Source organism: Cololabis saira, chromosome 7 (genome assembly GCF_033807715.1).
Source record: "Cololabis saira isolate AMF1-May2022 chromosome 7, fColSai1.1, whole genome shotgun sequence".
NCBI lineage: Eukaryota > Metazoa > Chordata > Actinopteri > Beloniformes > Belonidae > Cololabis > Cololabis saira.
The window spans coordinates 33,903,895-33,919,757 of record NC_084593.1 but is presented as its reverse complement, the minus strand read 5'-3'; the positions used below and the strand labels follow the sequence as shown (position 1 = coordinate 33,919,757).

The 15,863-nt window shown below is 39.1% G+C and overlaps 1 protein-coding gene across 1 annotated transcript in view; it reads right to left on the bottom strand.

The window, feature by feature from the left end:
• Positions 1-8,282: 8,282 nt before the first annotated feature.
• Positions 8,283-15,863, bottom strand: part of glra4a (glycine receptor, alpha 4a) — a 62,917-nt gene continuing 55,336 nt past the window's right edge. The window contains exon 9 of the mRNA XM_061726360.1: positions 8,283-8,573. Within this exon, the coding sequence (XP_061582344.1) occupies positions 8,283-8,573 (291 nt within the window). The remainder of the gene's footprint in view (positions 8,574-15,863) is intronic.

Genomic DNA, 15,863 nt, shown 5'->3' with positions numbered 1-15,863 from the left:
AAACACAAGGAACAACTTGTTAAACCCTGTTGTTGTAATAGCTCAGCTAAATTGTGAATGAGGTTTCTACCTCAGTAGCAGCGCTCAGTTTAAAATAAATGGTTAAATAAGTGACTCTGATGTCTTGTATTCTTAAGCTATTTAAAATACATACATTTTTTTTGATTTACCGGGCACAATGTATCGGTATCGAATCGGTATCGCCGATACCAGCCTGAATTTTACTCAATATTGGATCGGAAAGGAAATCGGTGGTATGGAACATCAATAGTTGAAACTACTGTGGACGAAGCATAGGGGTTGCTGACCACATATGGTGGACCAAACCACCATATGTGATGTCATGGGGGGGAATGAGCTTGATTGTGTTAGTTTCTGTTAAATTTCTTCCTCCTAGTGTCCTATTATGTCACTAGTTAACTTAAAGGAGCATGAGGCTCCTTTTAAGAAATGAGACTCTCTAGCGCCACCCTTCACCACGACGGCCGTCGGGGGTACTGCAGCCAACAGTGAAGCCGGCACGGGAGAACGGGGAGAACGCACATGCAGCGTCATGTGACGTCACATCCGCAGGACAGCGCGGGAAATTCGGAGTCCGAATTGCAGCACATTTTGCAGCACACAGCCTGTTCAAGGCAACGGAGAGATACGGTAGAGGGCTCATTCTTTTGGTTTGGAACGCTTCATCTGACATTATCACTAGAAAACTTAAAACGTATACCAATTTTTTTCATAAATCCTGCCTCAATCCTGCCTCATGCTCCTTTTAAGTATAGTTATAGTTTTTTTGATGCTTTGACCTCTTTTAAGGGTCAATTATTGCTGGTTATATTGAGTTTATACTTAATTTCTTTTGTCAGAAAATAAAACCTTTTTTTGAGCTCAACCTGTGCCTGCCTGTCCTTTGACTGCTTGGCCCCGCACAGTCTCTGAGTTTATAGTACTAAAACTATTTTTCTTATCTTCATTCTGTGAAATATGGACTTTATGTGAGTCTGTTCTTTTTGAATTCATAACACATTGCACAATGCATGTGCTAAAGGGTTACACTGAAGATTTCAGCTTATAAAACTTTTAATTTAAACCTTTAAATTATTTTGACCTTGTGTGTAACAATTACACTCAGTATGTCATAATACACTAACTATTGTTTGTCTTTTTGCTTATTTTGTGAAGAACTACTCTCTTCTGGTTTTTAATCTCCAGCTAAGCTCTTCTCCGGAAGTTGTGAATAATCTTATAAAGAGAACAAAATGTGTGATATAGTTTTTAAAATGCTACTTCTATAGATGGACTTGGAAGGGACTAAATCCCTGTTTCTCGTGTTCATTTGAAAAGATAAGCAATGCAGAAAAGACTTTATGACCATAATCCATGTAAACCTGGAACTACAGCATTTCTAGCTGTGCAGCTTCTTTAAATGTTGGAATAGCAGAAACGTAGAAGCACGGCGAGGGATTAGAGGAAATGAATCCACATTAAGATTTTCTAGGGATGAGGGGTTTTTTGTTTTAATGTTGGCTCCTGTTTTATTCACAATTACTTGTTTTGTTGAAGCATGTTTTCTTGACTTAACAAATGTAAGACTGACTTTTAGTTGTGATTGAAGCTCTAATCAGCGTTGCATCAATTCTCCTGAGTGATGCAAGGATGATGCAAATCGTATGGTCCTCTCAGCATAATTTCCTTACATTTGGCTTTGTCATGGTTATCTGGATGATGTAACATTTGTTTATCAGATGTTTTATGAGAATGTCAGCGAAGCTCAAATTTATAGAGTAAATAAAGACATATTTCTAAAAGATGTGCAAAAACACCGGTTTTATTGTTCAGACTGGGGTTGCAAAAAGCCAGGAATGGAAGAATCCATTCTGCTTCATAAAGCTGTATATATGCACAGATCTTTCATAAATCTTAATCATGATGGAATTATTCCCGCGTCTGATTTCAGCTCCCATGTTTCGCCACAAATGGATGTGGACACTCACACAGCGCATCAAGGATGTGTGGGTATGGTTTGAAGAACCTTTGGCTATTACTAATGTTGATGAATGTGATGGAAATGCAGTAACTTTTATATTTACTGGTCACGTTCCCGAGCCAATCAAATCTAGAATACGTCAGAACTGCCTGGCATGCGGAGTTGTTGAGCATGCCTCCATCATGAGCACTAATCAGGATCAAAACAGAAACATTGGTGGAATGGTTACACTGATGGCCAGTACTGTTATAAAACAATATTTTGGACTAAGCATAGGACTAAGCTGTTTTTCCACCTGTTGCAGTATGAAAACACATTATGGAAACTCAACTGAACCCTTTTTTAGCTCATTCCCTATAGGTCAGTCTGTCATTCAAAGTGCTTTCCCATTGTTATTTCAATTAGTATAAAGGGCTGAAACTGGTTCCAGCAGTAATCTAACGAGAAGTGGGATACACCCTGGACAGACTTCCTGCCCATAACAGAACCACAAGGCCAGGATCACCAGCAGTTTATTCTACAAGCCTTTTAACTGTGGAAGCTGGAGTATCGGGAGTAAAGTCATTTAGGCACAAAGAGACGAGACGAGACACACAAACTCTAAACACGGAAAGGCCCCAGCTAAAAATAAAAACCGGAAACCTTCTTGCTGGGATGCAGCATCACTACATCAACATGCTGCCTTGTTGGTAATGCCATTTGGAGAGAAACAAAACAATTGATAAAAACACTGCACCCCAAGCCAAAGATACGCTGTAATACAATTATGAAATTAAAGAAAAATATTAAGGCATGTTATGTACAGTTAAAATGCAAAAAAAAATCTCACTGAAGTTCAAAATAGTGATGTTTTTTATTTGATATTTGAGTTCACATTTTTTTTTATTTTATCTTATGCATATGTATTCAGGAGGGTGAGAATATTTTCAGCTTTGAAGCAGTGAAGTCTATTTTAGGACTGAAAAGTAGTGTTGTATACCAAAGATCCTTGTATCCATAATGCTATTTGATGCAAGCAATTTCCTCAGTTTAGTCATATGTTTAAAGGTGACATGTGTGCCCTTGTCTCTCTAATAAATCACTGCCAAAACAAGCCGATAGTATACCCCATGGCTATTATTTCTTCATACAGCAGTCATCTACCGGGGTGAAGTTTTTTCGGGATGCAGAGACCTTTTTCTTACATAAAATATTTTCTACTGATCTGACTTATAAGTTTCATTTATACAATGGTGTTTATGCCTTTGTATTATCCTCTGAATAACCAGTTACATGAGCCATGCTTATTGATGGGTAAAACAAAAAGGATAATGGCAATTTTCTATGGAGAAATGCATCAACCGGTTATCCAGGAGCTCATGAAAGAACCCAGAATGACAAGCGCTGCAGGCCTTACTTGACTCAGTTAAAATCAGTGTTAAAGGGGACCTATTATGGCATATAATCCCTATTTTAAACAGGCCTTGAATGTCTTAAAAACAAGCTTTTGATTGTTTTTGCTAAATAAATGAGAAATTCAGCCTCAGCAGGATTCTGAGTGGGCGGGGCTATGATAATGAGGCTCTGTGCTGATTGGCTGCCTGAATGACGCGATACACCGCTACGAAAAAATGGTGGAAGCTCCGACCGGCGGAGTTACCGTGTCCTAACACCGTGTCATAAGTGCATGCGATGCGAGCGAGCGTCAGCGACAAAATCAATTCCATTGCTTTATTTTCTATTGGACTGTCCTAACTGGAGGCAATGACGCTGCGCTGCGGAGCGCGACGTGGCACGTGGCACGCCGTTTTGAGCTGGCCGTTAGTTATCTCTATGATTCCTCCTCATTTCACTACAAAAACCTCAATAAAGTGGCAGCTGGCTGTAGGGAGATGGACAGAGATCGTCAGATGTCACGCAGTGCGACGCGATAGTCGGACGCTCGCATGCAGTTACACGGTTTTATAGTTGTGGGTGTGGTTTGCATTTTGGTTACGTAACGAATCTGAACGGCTCGTAGATCCACATCACACTGGACGGCTCATCCGGGCGGCTGTATAGACACTGCAGAATTTGGTTGCTTTCCTCCTTCTCTGAGTTGGCAGGCTGAGGGGAGACCACTTTATATATGTTAAAGCAAGAAAAAACCTGTTTTTCATAATAGGTCCCCTTTAACAAGAACAGAAACTTTTTGCACGTTTTATTTGTATTTGTTTTAACTTGTTGTTTAACTTGTCTTTCTCTTATATTTTTAGCCGGGGGACTGCCAATGGAAACTAGCTCTGTAGCTAAAATTGGGTGCATTTGCATTTTTAATTCTAAATGTATATGAATGTACACTGTCCCTTCTCAAATAAATTGAATTGAATTAATGATTCAATAATAAGGAAGACAGACTGGGCAAAAAATGGGATCTATAGGAGAGTTCCAAGATGAAAACCACTGCTGACCAAAAAAGAACATGAGGTGTTTTGCATTTGATGAAAAACATCTTGATTATCCCACAGACTGTAAGAAAAACATTCTGTGGACTGCTGAGACAAAAGTTTAACTTTTGGAAGGTGTTCATTCTGTTAAATCTGGTGTAAAATCAACACAGCATTTCAGAGTAAGAACATCGAGAGTCAAACATGTTGGTGGTATTGTGATGGTTTCGGCTGCTTTGCTGCTCCAGGACCTGGATGACTTGGTGTAATTGAAGGAACCCTTGATTCTGCTCTCTACCAGATAATCCTGAAGCAGAAGGTCCGGCCATCAGCCTGGGAACTTAAGTCCTAGCACATTTGGGTTGTGAAGCAGGACAATGATCTGAAGCACACCAGCAGGTTTATCTCTGAATGCCTCAAAAAAGAGAGGTTTTAGTCCAGACTTAAATTAGATCAAGATGCTGTGTCATGACTGGGTCAAAATTCCTACACAGTGATTTGAAAGACAAATTTTATTGCAAATGCTTGATTGCAGCTGTAGTTGTAGTATTAGAGGGTAATTACTTTTTCATAGGACCAGACTGGTGCCGATATTAATAAATATTATTAATAAATAAAATAATAATTTAAAACCCTGCATTTTGAATGTACTCAGATCATCTTTGACTGATATCATTTTGTATTCCTTTGAAGACGATGTGTTCGAACAATTAATATTTAATTTTCTCATTTGGCCTTATTCTTCTACAAGTATAAGTTTATGAATTACAACTAATGATAGCTTTGGTTTCTTTTTGTCATCAGGTCAGCAAAACTGAGGTTCTGCATTATTGGAATCTGCCAATCTCCCCATGTTCTCAAAATAATGCCCTTTTGAAAGGTTTGCAGTTTTCTGGAGTTGGTGATGAAACATAATGCAACAGAATTCCTCAAACCTACTCCTCATGTGCCAGTAAGGGCCTGTGGACTTAGGAAAGCTTCTTATGTTTCCCCAAATGTGACCCAGCCAAATACCCAGTGGTACAGAACTTTGTTGTTGCTTTTCAGTCAAGTCTTTATTGTTCTCCTTTTGGAAGCTGCTGTTTGGCTGAGTGGTTATCCTTGGCTTAACTCCATCACTCGGGAGGTGCGTCTGTAAATCAGTGTTGTAGTTCTCTTGAGGTAGAGCACATGCAACATGGTTTTGAAGTTGCGTGGAGATAAAGATGGGGTGACGAGATAAATCTACTCCGATCAGGGGCTGATACTGCAAATCTGAATGACTGTTGACTAAGACACAGTTCTGGTGTGGTCCATCACATTCAAAATACAACGTAAAGAATGTGGCATATTTGGATTTCTTAGCAGCTGGAGCCCAAATTAAGCGTGATGAAGTGGTACTGAATACATTGTGGAGTGCAAGGGTTTTGTTGCGCTTTTGCTAATCTGTTTTTATACTGCAACAATTGTCTTTATAAAGACCAAAAATGATAAAGCAAAGCTTATTGAGCCAACGAAGACCATCAAAGTAGCATTTTAGTTGATGACAGCAGGTGGTGAAATCTTAGCTATCAACTAAAAAAGATCTTGTTAGCTGTGATCTAGCCAACATGCTGCATCGCTACAAATGAACATACACCCTCTGAAAATGTTTGTTAGCTTTTACAAAAGCATTGCACACAACTCACAATAGCATCATAGAATAGCAACAATAAAAGCTAAAAAAAAAAAAAAACAGAAAAAAAACAAGCAACCACCTGATTAACAAGTACGTGGACACTATTCAACCAAGTTTATTTGACAAAACTTAAAACCACCTGACACAAAGTGCTTGGCGCACTGTAGCCGAGACGACTAGTCCGGCACAAAAACACAGAACACGTGGGATCCGAACATCAGTCCGGATACTGCTCCAGACAGGAGTTCAACTGGATTATCAATGGCCAGTTTTTGCTTTTCCAAATCAATGCCGTTGCTCGATGTGTCTTCAAAATCTTCTGACTGCGTTGAGGCGACGAAGTCTAAAGTTATACGATAAACCCATTGATGGTCATCAATGTTTGGTGGCGTTTGTTACTCATGAATCCTTATCTTTTTCTTTGAATTGCTGTCAAGCCTGACAAACTTTAGATTAAGTAGCAGCATCTGGAGCCAGATCTTAGGGGTGGTTTCCCAGTGTTGTCTCAAAACACCCAAATGATGACCCAAAAATTGGGATTGAGGACAGGAAAAGTGATGCCTAGTGACATGGCACAACCAATATTTAAAATATTTGCATGGTCTCACATTGTGTTTAAGAAATCTGCTGTCAGGGAAAGTATAAAGAACTTTAACTAATGTGTTAAGCTACTGTGCCATTAAGCTATCTGAGGGAATAAGCAAGATCTTCTTTTTTTTTGTTAAAAAAGGCTAAATATATATTTGAAAAGCAGTCAGCTTTGACATTCCTGTTAATGGTCTTATTTAGGCTTCTCCTCATATGGGTTTTTATTCTGAAAATATAACTGAAGTCTGACTGAGGAAATCCAATTTGTGAAAAGATATGAGCAGGAAGAAATAATAGAATAGAAACAAAGGAAAGCATGAAACCTGACACACATATAAACACCAACAGATCCTCATGCACTTTTTGATTAAAAGGGGACCCATACAATACAGGAGTTGATTAGGATTACAGACAAAAGGACAGGCTCCAGCTGCCTCTCTTAATTCATTGTCATTAGCAGGAACACCAACCGCTTTTCAAAGTCATTACTTGATAAAACAAACCTCATTTCCCATTAAAAGAAAAGAGAAAGAACCGTCCTCTCTCACTGGTAAAGATACCTCCCGCTACCACATAACCACATTTCTACACCTTCAAAGCCCCTCCTGAGATTGGGAAAGAAATGGCAGCTCTCAAGATCTAATTCACGTTCATGGTTTCACAACTAAAGCCGGCTGCAGATATGTGAGCCGATTACCTATTCCACATCTGCAACATCATTTGCATTTTTTTAATTGTAGAACTACATTTGTACTTTTAGCTTAAGCTTTCGCCCCCGTTGGGATTTTTGAGCTGATGGGGGCTATTAACAAAAAAGTAATTGTGTGAGATGTAGTTGGTCTCTGACTGAATTCCTTATGCACATGAAAAACCAAGTTCCCAAAGCAAGTAATCAAATATTCACAGTAAATTAAAGAGGTTTATGGCTTACTGACAGAAAAACAATTTATTTAAGTTTTGACAAAAGGAAATACATATTTGTGCTTTGTGCAGTTTAAGTAAGAGCTTTGTTTATATACACTTTGATACATTATTATACATAAATTGTGTGTATAACTTCATTACACATAAACGGAATTATCACTTACCGAAGTGATTAACCCACAAAGAAAAAACCTCTTCCTCCAACACCCATCTGTATTTTTGAATCTAAGGAGGCAACAAAAAAACAACATAAAACTATTCAATTTTCAACAACATTCATTTAAAGCTGTGTAGTTAAAATTCAAGTCAGTGTGTCTCATTCAGCCAGGATCATCAAGATGTTCTCCATAATTTGAAATAAAGCTCAGAGATGTTCAGTCTTGTTCTCCAGTTGAATCAAACCAAGACGTAAAGGAAAGGGCAACGATAAACACCAGCCCGAAGCCACATATTATAACTTATTCTTCACGCTTTCTTTCTTTTCTTTTTTTTGGTCTGAGATCCCAAAAATGCACCTGAGCACAAAGTTTTGATCTATTTTTATCAATTTTTTCAGCAGTGGCTCTGAGGAGCAGTGATGCCTCTGTGACACATTTCCACATTGTAATGTAGATCGGACAGGCAGTTTTGGTTCTGATTTAGAAAAAAAAAGAGGAAAAAACAACAAAAACCCCCCCCAAAAAACAGAAGAGGAACATCTGACGTCAGCAGATGGCATCTTTCTTTTTTACAAGTTTGCATGGATATCCTCATGTCGCAGTACTTTGTAGGTGATCCAGTAGAAGATGTTGAATATGAGAAAGCTCAGCGGAAAGACGGCTCGTGATATGGTGTCGATACGTTTGGCCCGGTCCACAAAGCGCTTGTGAAGAACTTCTCCGTCGTACACGGCGATGGGAGGCGGTGGGGAGAACACTGTTGCCGGTTCCACAGCTGTGCCGTCTTTGGTCTGCAGGCAGTGGCCGAGGCCATAACCTCGGAAATAAAAGCCACGGCTTTCCCTCATCAGCTCTTCCTCCTGTCAATTACAAAGAAAAATGGATTGGCTTCTTGCTGTCAACAAGAAATGGCATATTACACATCTACTTGGTAGCAGAAAAATAGGAATTACAATGGGAGTGTACGCATTAAAGGCCACCCCTGAAAACTTTACTGTTTGTTTGCTTTTAATAAATTCAGCAAAACATAATGGAGCAAAGTTATTTGCAGACAAACCACAGAACATTTTCAGTAAAATGACCTCAGAATAGTGAAACATGTTGAATCAACCTGTGTGTTTTTCTGTTGATCTATTTTCAAAAAATGCAGGTGAAATAGATACAGTCAGTCCGGAAAGTATTCAGAACGCTTCACTTTTCCCACATTCTTTTATGTTACAGCCCTATTGATAATAGGAATAAATTCATTTTTTTTCTCAGAATTCTACACAAAACACCCCATAATGACAACATGAAAGAAGTTTTGATGCGACTTTTGTAAATGTATTAAAAATAAAAATAACAAGAAATCATATGAGCATAAGTATTCATAACGTTTGCGTAATACTTTGTAGAAGCTCCTCTGGCAGCAATTACAGCTTCAAGTCTTTTTGAATAGGTTGCTACAAGTTTGGCACACCTATTCTTGGGCAGTTTTGCCCATTCTTCCTTACAGACCCTCTCAAGCTCCATCAGGTTGGATGGGGAGCGTCGGTGTACAGCCATTTTCACATCTCTCCAGAGATGTTGGATGGGATTCAGGTCTGGGCTCTGGCTGGGCCACTCAAGGACATTGACATGGTTGTTCTGAAGCCACTCCTTTGATATTTTGGCTGTGTGCTTTGGGTCCTTGTCCTGCTGAAAGATGAAGCGTCGTCCTAGTCTGAGGTCAACAGCCCTCTGGATCAGGTTTTCATCCAAGATGTCTCTGTACATGGCTGCATTCATCTTTCCCTCAATCCTGACTGGTCGCCCAGGTCCTGCTGATGAATAACACCCCCACAGCATGATGCTGCCACCACCGTGCTTCACTGTAGGGATGGTATTGGCCTGGTGATGAGCGGCGCCTGGTTTCCTCCAAACATGACGCGTGGAATTCATGCCAAATAGTTCAATCTTTGTCTCATCAGACCAGAGGATTTTTTTTCCTCATGGTTTCCCCAGGTGCCTTTTGGCAAACTCCAGTCGGGCTGCCATGTGCTTTTTAGTAAGGAGGGGCTTGCGCCTGGCCACTCTACCATACAAGCCTGATTGGTGAATTGCTGCAGAGATGGTTGTCCTTCTTGAAGTTTCTCCTCTCTCCACAGAGGAACGCTGGAGTTCTGACAGAGTGACCGTCGGGTCCTTGGTCACCTCTCTGACTAAGGCCCTTCTCCCCCGGTTGCTCAGCTTAGGCGGGCGGCCAGCTCTAGGGAAATTCCTGGTGGTTCCAAACTTCTTCCATTTAAGGATGATGCAGGCCACAGTGCTCACTGGGACCTTCAAAGCAGCAGAAATTTTTCTGTACCTTCCCCAGATTTGTGCCTCGAAACAATCCTGTTTCGGAGGTCTGAAGACAATTCTTTTGACTTCATTTTTGGTTTGTGTTGCAACATGCACTGCCAACTGTGAGAGCTTATATAGACAGGTGTGTGTCTTTCCAAATCAAGTCCAATCAACTGAATTCACCACAGGTGGACTCCGACTAAGCTGTAGAAACAACTTGAGAGAGATCAGTGGAAACAGAACGTTTGCCATGAAGCTCAAAATTGAGCTCTGGTTCATTCTAAATACTTATGCACAGGTGATATTTATAGTTTTTTATTTTTTATAAATTTACAAAAATCATAACAAAACTTCTTTCATGTTGTCATTATGGGGTGTTTTGTGTAGAATTCTGAGAAAAAAAATTAATTTCTTCCTATTATCAATAGGGCTGTAACATAAAAGAATGTGGGAAAAGTGAAGCGTTCTGAATACTTTCCGGACTGACTGTATTATCCAAACCACGGTTCACTGAGGCATTGTTTAATGCTTATGTTAACTTATGTTTCCACCAGTTGAAACATATCTGATTTGTGCCACATGGTAGGAAAAAAAATAAACTGGGTTACTGGAACCATAAACGGAGCCAAAGAGATGCATCAGGTCACAGTGAGGAGGGAAAACCTGCAACGCGAGGGGGAGTAACAAGGCAACGAGAAAGGTTTGGATGCAGAACGCAAAGATGTAGTAGCAGTCAGTTGTTGGGTGACTGAGTCATTGTCAGATCATTTAGTATGTAACCTCCACTGTTCCCAATCAGTCACATGGTGTGAACATCACAGCAGATTCAAGAGTCCTGATAACAACCCAGCCACTTGTGTTGTCTGCCTTTTTAAAATCTATGTAGCAATTTCCTTGACTTTTGTCATTTTTCATTGATCACAGGCGAAGGATGAGAATGATGTTGGACAATAAAGTAACATCCCCCAGCATTATACTTTGAAGAATTACAGTGCGCTTGGTGCTTCATTTTTAAGCCCTCGTTTTTCTGCACGGAGAATAAGGCATTGCTGCTGCCCTTATAAGGGAAAATCAAATAGACATGTAGCTTAACTCTGACAGCCCTCTGACACCTGGACAGTTTGAATTAAGAAGAGTGAAAGTGAAGATGTGAGATCTAAATTGGACGATTAGATGTCACTTTGAAGGGGCCCGAAAGCCGTGATGCCCGTGTTTCCCTCTCTCACTGACGCTGGTAGTCTTCTGAACGTCATCTTCCTGCTGGACAGACGTGGCAAAGAGACGCCACCATTTCTGTTAAACGTTTGTTACTAATTCTTTGGTTTCTTTGCTTTTACCCTAACAGTTTTGTAACCTTCTCTATCCAAGACCTCTACCACCTGTCCTTTGCTTAGGTTGAATGCTAGACTATCAACTTAATTACCTATAAACTTTCTCCTTTTCCCGGCTGCCTGGTTATTAATAACTTTATGGTTACTATATGTTGTCTAAATGATACATTGCACCATACAGCAGAAGGATAGCTTACTAATCCCCCCCACTCCTTCTTAAATGATACAGTACATCATGTGTTAAAGTCTAATGGTGCGTTGCTCCACTGATAATGGGTGCTCATCTTTTCTGCTCTGTGCTCCTTTCAGCAGCTAAACATTCTGTGATTTGTTGGTCTGCTCTAATTATCACATAATAACCTCTGGAAAACATACTTATTTTTTTTGTTTTTAAATGCAAATAAGAGGATGTACCACAATATTGAAACTATGTTTACAATAAATTTAAAGTTACATGAAGCAACTGTTTAGTTTTCCTTTTCTTTTTAATAAAAGACATTAAGAAAAAAATAAGATAATTTTGAATAGATATATGGAATATTATATTTATTTCAAGAAGGGCTGTTTTTGCAACGCATGTCCCGAGGCCGCTGCTGATCAGCTAAGTTCTTCATAATGTTGCTCTTGTTGGATAGCTTTCTGCAAAATAGGACTTTTTGACAGATCTTAAAGATGGGATGTGTTTATGCATTTCAAGATTTTAATAATAAATGAGGTCCTGGTAGCTTTGTGAATTTCATTGTATTCTATACAGTAGACATCTAAAAGTCTTTGTGCTGTTATGAAAAAAAAGAAAAAGATTGCTACTAATAAAGGTCAGCACTTACTGGAGGGTAATTTCAAGGCATCTTGTCAGATAAACTGTTAAAACCGTTTCAAAACTTCTTGCTGTTCAGCCCCTTTTTGATTCTACAGAACCATCAGGTTGCATGATCCATCCTGCGTGTATTTACTCGTACTCAAGGCAGTAGACTTGTGATCGGATCACTGAGGATGGATTTTAAGTCCATGCATAAGCCGGGCTCTTCATCAACAGCACACATTTTACAGCCAAAATGCATGCAATGATATGCAGCAACATGGCTCTTCTTCAAAAGTAATACAGTTTAAAGTCTGCAAAACAGCATTTGTTCGACCAATATGAACTTTTTGAGGTTTGAGCTGCTTAAGATAATGACACCTGCTCTTCTTTGTGGCCTCATCTTGAGTAGCTGATAGCATAACTCCCTGTTGCAGGTGAGACACGGTAGATTAGTATTTGCTATAATTTCAACACAAAACAGAACTACAATTGCATCACGTGTAAACATTTTAAACTTGGATTTTACAGGCCCACGAGCAGATTTTTCCTCACTTCATTATGTTTACCTTAAACAGCTGATGATATAGGGCAGTGATCTGTTCATCAAACGCTCTCCTCCATTAACTCTTGGAGACAGAACAGATTTAGTTACGCTCCCACCTTCCCACCTCTCTGACTTTGTTCATTTTTGGTGTACATTTTGATTAATGTCTTCAGCGTAGCTGTCATCACACCTTCACCTGTGTGGGAGGTTTGCCAGGGAAAGGCTGCTTTTTGTCTAAAGCCGTCAGTGAATATACGTGAAAAGAACGATCCTTTATGGAACAATGGGTTTTGGAGATATGAGCCTGAATTGTCTGCCCATGGTTTTATACATGTTTGACGCTAACCAAAGACAGCGTTTTAAGAGCAAGTCGCTCACCAGCTCTGAGGCGCGGTGGTGCAATAAGCTTATTGTTATGGTTTGGGGCTGCTACTCCAGCTTAAACACAAGGTTGCTTACCATTATCGATTAAAATAATGTATGACGGCATCTGAGATGGCTTGAAGACAACGCTTTAAAAGTTAATGGATCTGCTTGAATAATGACCTCCAACACATTAATCAAGGATCAATCAAATATGGGAAAGGATGTGACCATATCAAGACCTGAATCTGAATCCCGTTAAAATGTAGAGACCAGTGAACCACTGAAAATCTTTACAAGAAGTCGTTTTTTCCAGTATGGGTAATACTAGCGTCTGGATATCATTTTTCCACAGAATATTGCATTTATTGGTATTTCTAGAGAGTTAGTTTAAATAACACACATCTGTTTCACAGAAGGACAAACATTTGAATCTTCAAATGTCCTGTTTTAGAGCATTAACTATCTCAAACTCTCATTCAGCGAATAAGAATTTCCCAAGCTGTCTGGGAAAAAAAAAAATAAACAAAATGAATAAATGTAAAGATTTTAAGAGGGCATCCTGGAGAAAAGATAAAACCTTTGACAAGGGCAGAACAAGCAAAGGAAAGGTTTGTTGAATTTAAATTGCTTTTCAACAGGGTACACATCGGAGACTTATAGAATAAAAGGATAAAAGGCAAGAATTCCAATTTTGTGATATTGGTATAGAGGAGCTAAATGTCAGAAGCACAGGACTACAGACACAAGGTGAGATCAGCACAAATGGGTCCGGTTGTGGGAGAGGGAACAGGATAAATTCATATATGAGGTGAAAGTTTCACAACACAATCAATTTGTGGGACTGGGGGCATGGACAAAATTGGGTTGGAAGGTCACAATTGACACAGGACCCCCCCCCTCATATATATATATATATATATATATATATATATATATATATATATATATATATATATATATATATATATATATATATATATATATATATATATATACAGTTTTATTCATATATATTTTTGATTTTACCCTTGCACAGGCAGAGCAGTGCTGATTCCTGTAAGCCGAGTTGTTACCAGGGATGTCACCGGCTTTCCGCAACGACTCAACACTCCCAACCTGACTGCCAATCGCCTCCATTGGAAAGCAAGGAAGAAATATTTATTAAAAGTTACTGCATTTCAAAAGTTGGGCAATTTATTTTCTGAGGGGAAAAAATAATGTTCATATTTCAGGTTTAACAAATCTCAGGTTCAAATGTAAATAATACAAAGCTACCCTAGTTATACCACGGATACATATGCAGTGGAAAGAAATTCAGATTTAAGACTTAAACAGCAGCACAAAACGTCTGTAACAATAGTCTTTGAGGGAGAGAAATAATTTGCAAGCAGTCAGTTATTTCTGTAAATACTGACAAGACCAGATAGGTTTATTTGTATGGTCTTGAAGGCGATGTGCAATCCAGTCTACAGCTATTACTGTGGGTTTTCTGCACCAAATACGAGGCTCAAGAAGTGCAAGTGCTCGTGTGTTTCTGGCATTTTTACACTCCATCAGATTCACGTTGTCTCTCCAGTACAATAAAAGGCATGTGTCAATACCTTGCGATGGATGGTTTGCAACCTGAAACTTCACATTGGGAGTAATTGTGCAACCGATTTTGAGAGGGGGAAATCCTTTGTCATAAAAGAAAAGACAATTATATTCTTTCCTCTGTATCGATAGAAGAGGACAGATTAGCCAATAAAACTGCTGTACTCTTCGAAATTTGCTTGGCGCTTTGCTGCAAGTCTGGTAGGATGCCCAGCCTCTCAGCTTCAGCTCAGTTTTAATGGGCTTTTCAAAACATCTCTATCTTCTGAAGAGAAAAAAAAAACAACTCTGTGCCTCTTCCCTCTCTTTAAATTGTTATGTAAAACATAGATCCAGTTTAGGCAGTGTGTGGACAGAGGAACAATGATAGGAGACCAAAAATAACAGTCACTTGCTAGGAATATATTTGAAAATGCTTATTAGACATAGATTGTCAGCAACAGCAAAAATTACAGTCATAGAAAAAAAAAAAAAAACTCTTGGGCCTTAAAACCTTCAGCAGATTATTACCAGAGAATCAGTAGTCAAATTCAGAATTTTTGTTGTTTTCCTGAGTAATAAGCAAATGGAAAAAGCAAACTATGTGAGGGGAGACTACAGTACCTAATCTATGTAAAGCAAAAAGAAGCATTAAATCCCTTTTTTTTTTTTTAAAACAAAAAACATTTTGACATAATTTCTTGGCATCTCAATGAAAATAACATGCTTTGATAAAGCAGGAAAACAGAGCAAAATCCACATTTTAAACATTGTTTTTACAGCTTTGTCTATAGCAAGTGGAGTTAACATCTCAATCCCCACGCCCTCTACTGTGGGGTGGTCATTTAAAGTGTTAAAGCTTTGTTACATGGGAGATGTAACAAAATTTAACTCGGTCTGATGTAAATTCTGCTTAAACAATAGGCGGTTAATTGGTAAGGGGAAAATGTTGCTGCGTCTCTGGTCTCGTTTTGAAAGATATTACTCTGTCTGAGACAGAATAATGGTGGTAAGTGTTGTTGCCTCACAGCAAGATCGTGAGGGCATACCGTTTACTCTTGCATCATTTTGTCAGCAGGCCAACACACAAATGCTAATCCATCATATACAGCAACAGTCAGCAGCCAGGTAACTTGGCTCTTCAGAGGAAGAGGATAATAAGCCTGACGCCCAGTAGTGTACGGGTTGCCACCTTTCAGAAATAGAAATAAGGGATGCCCTGATTTCAGCA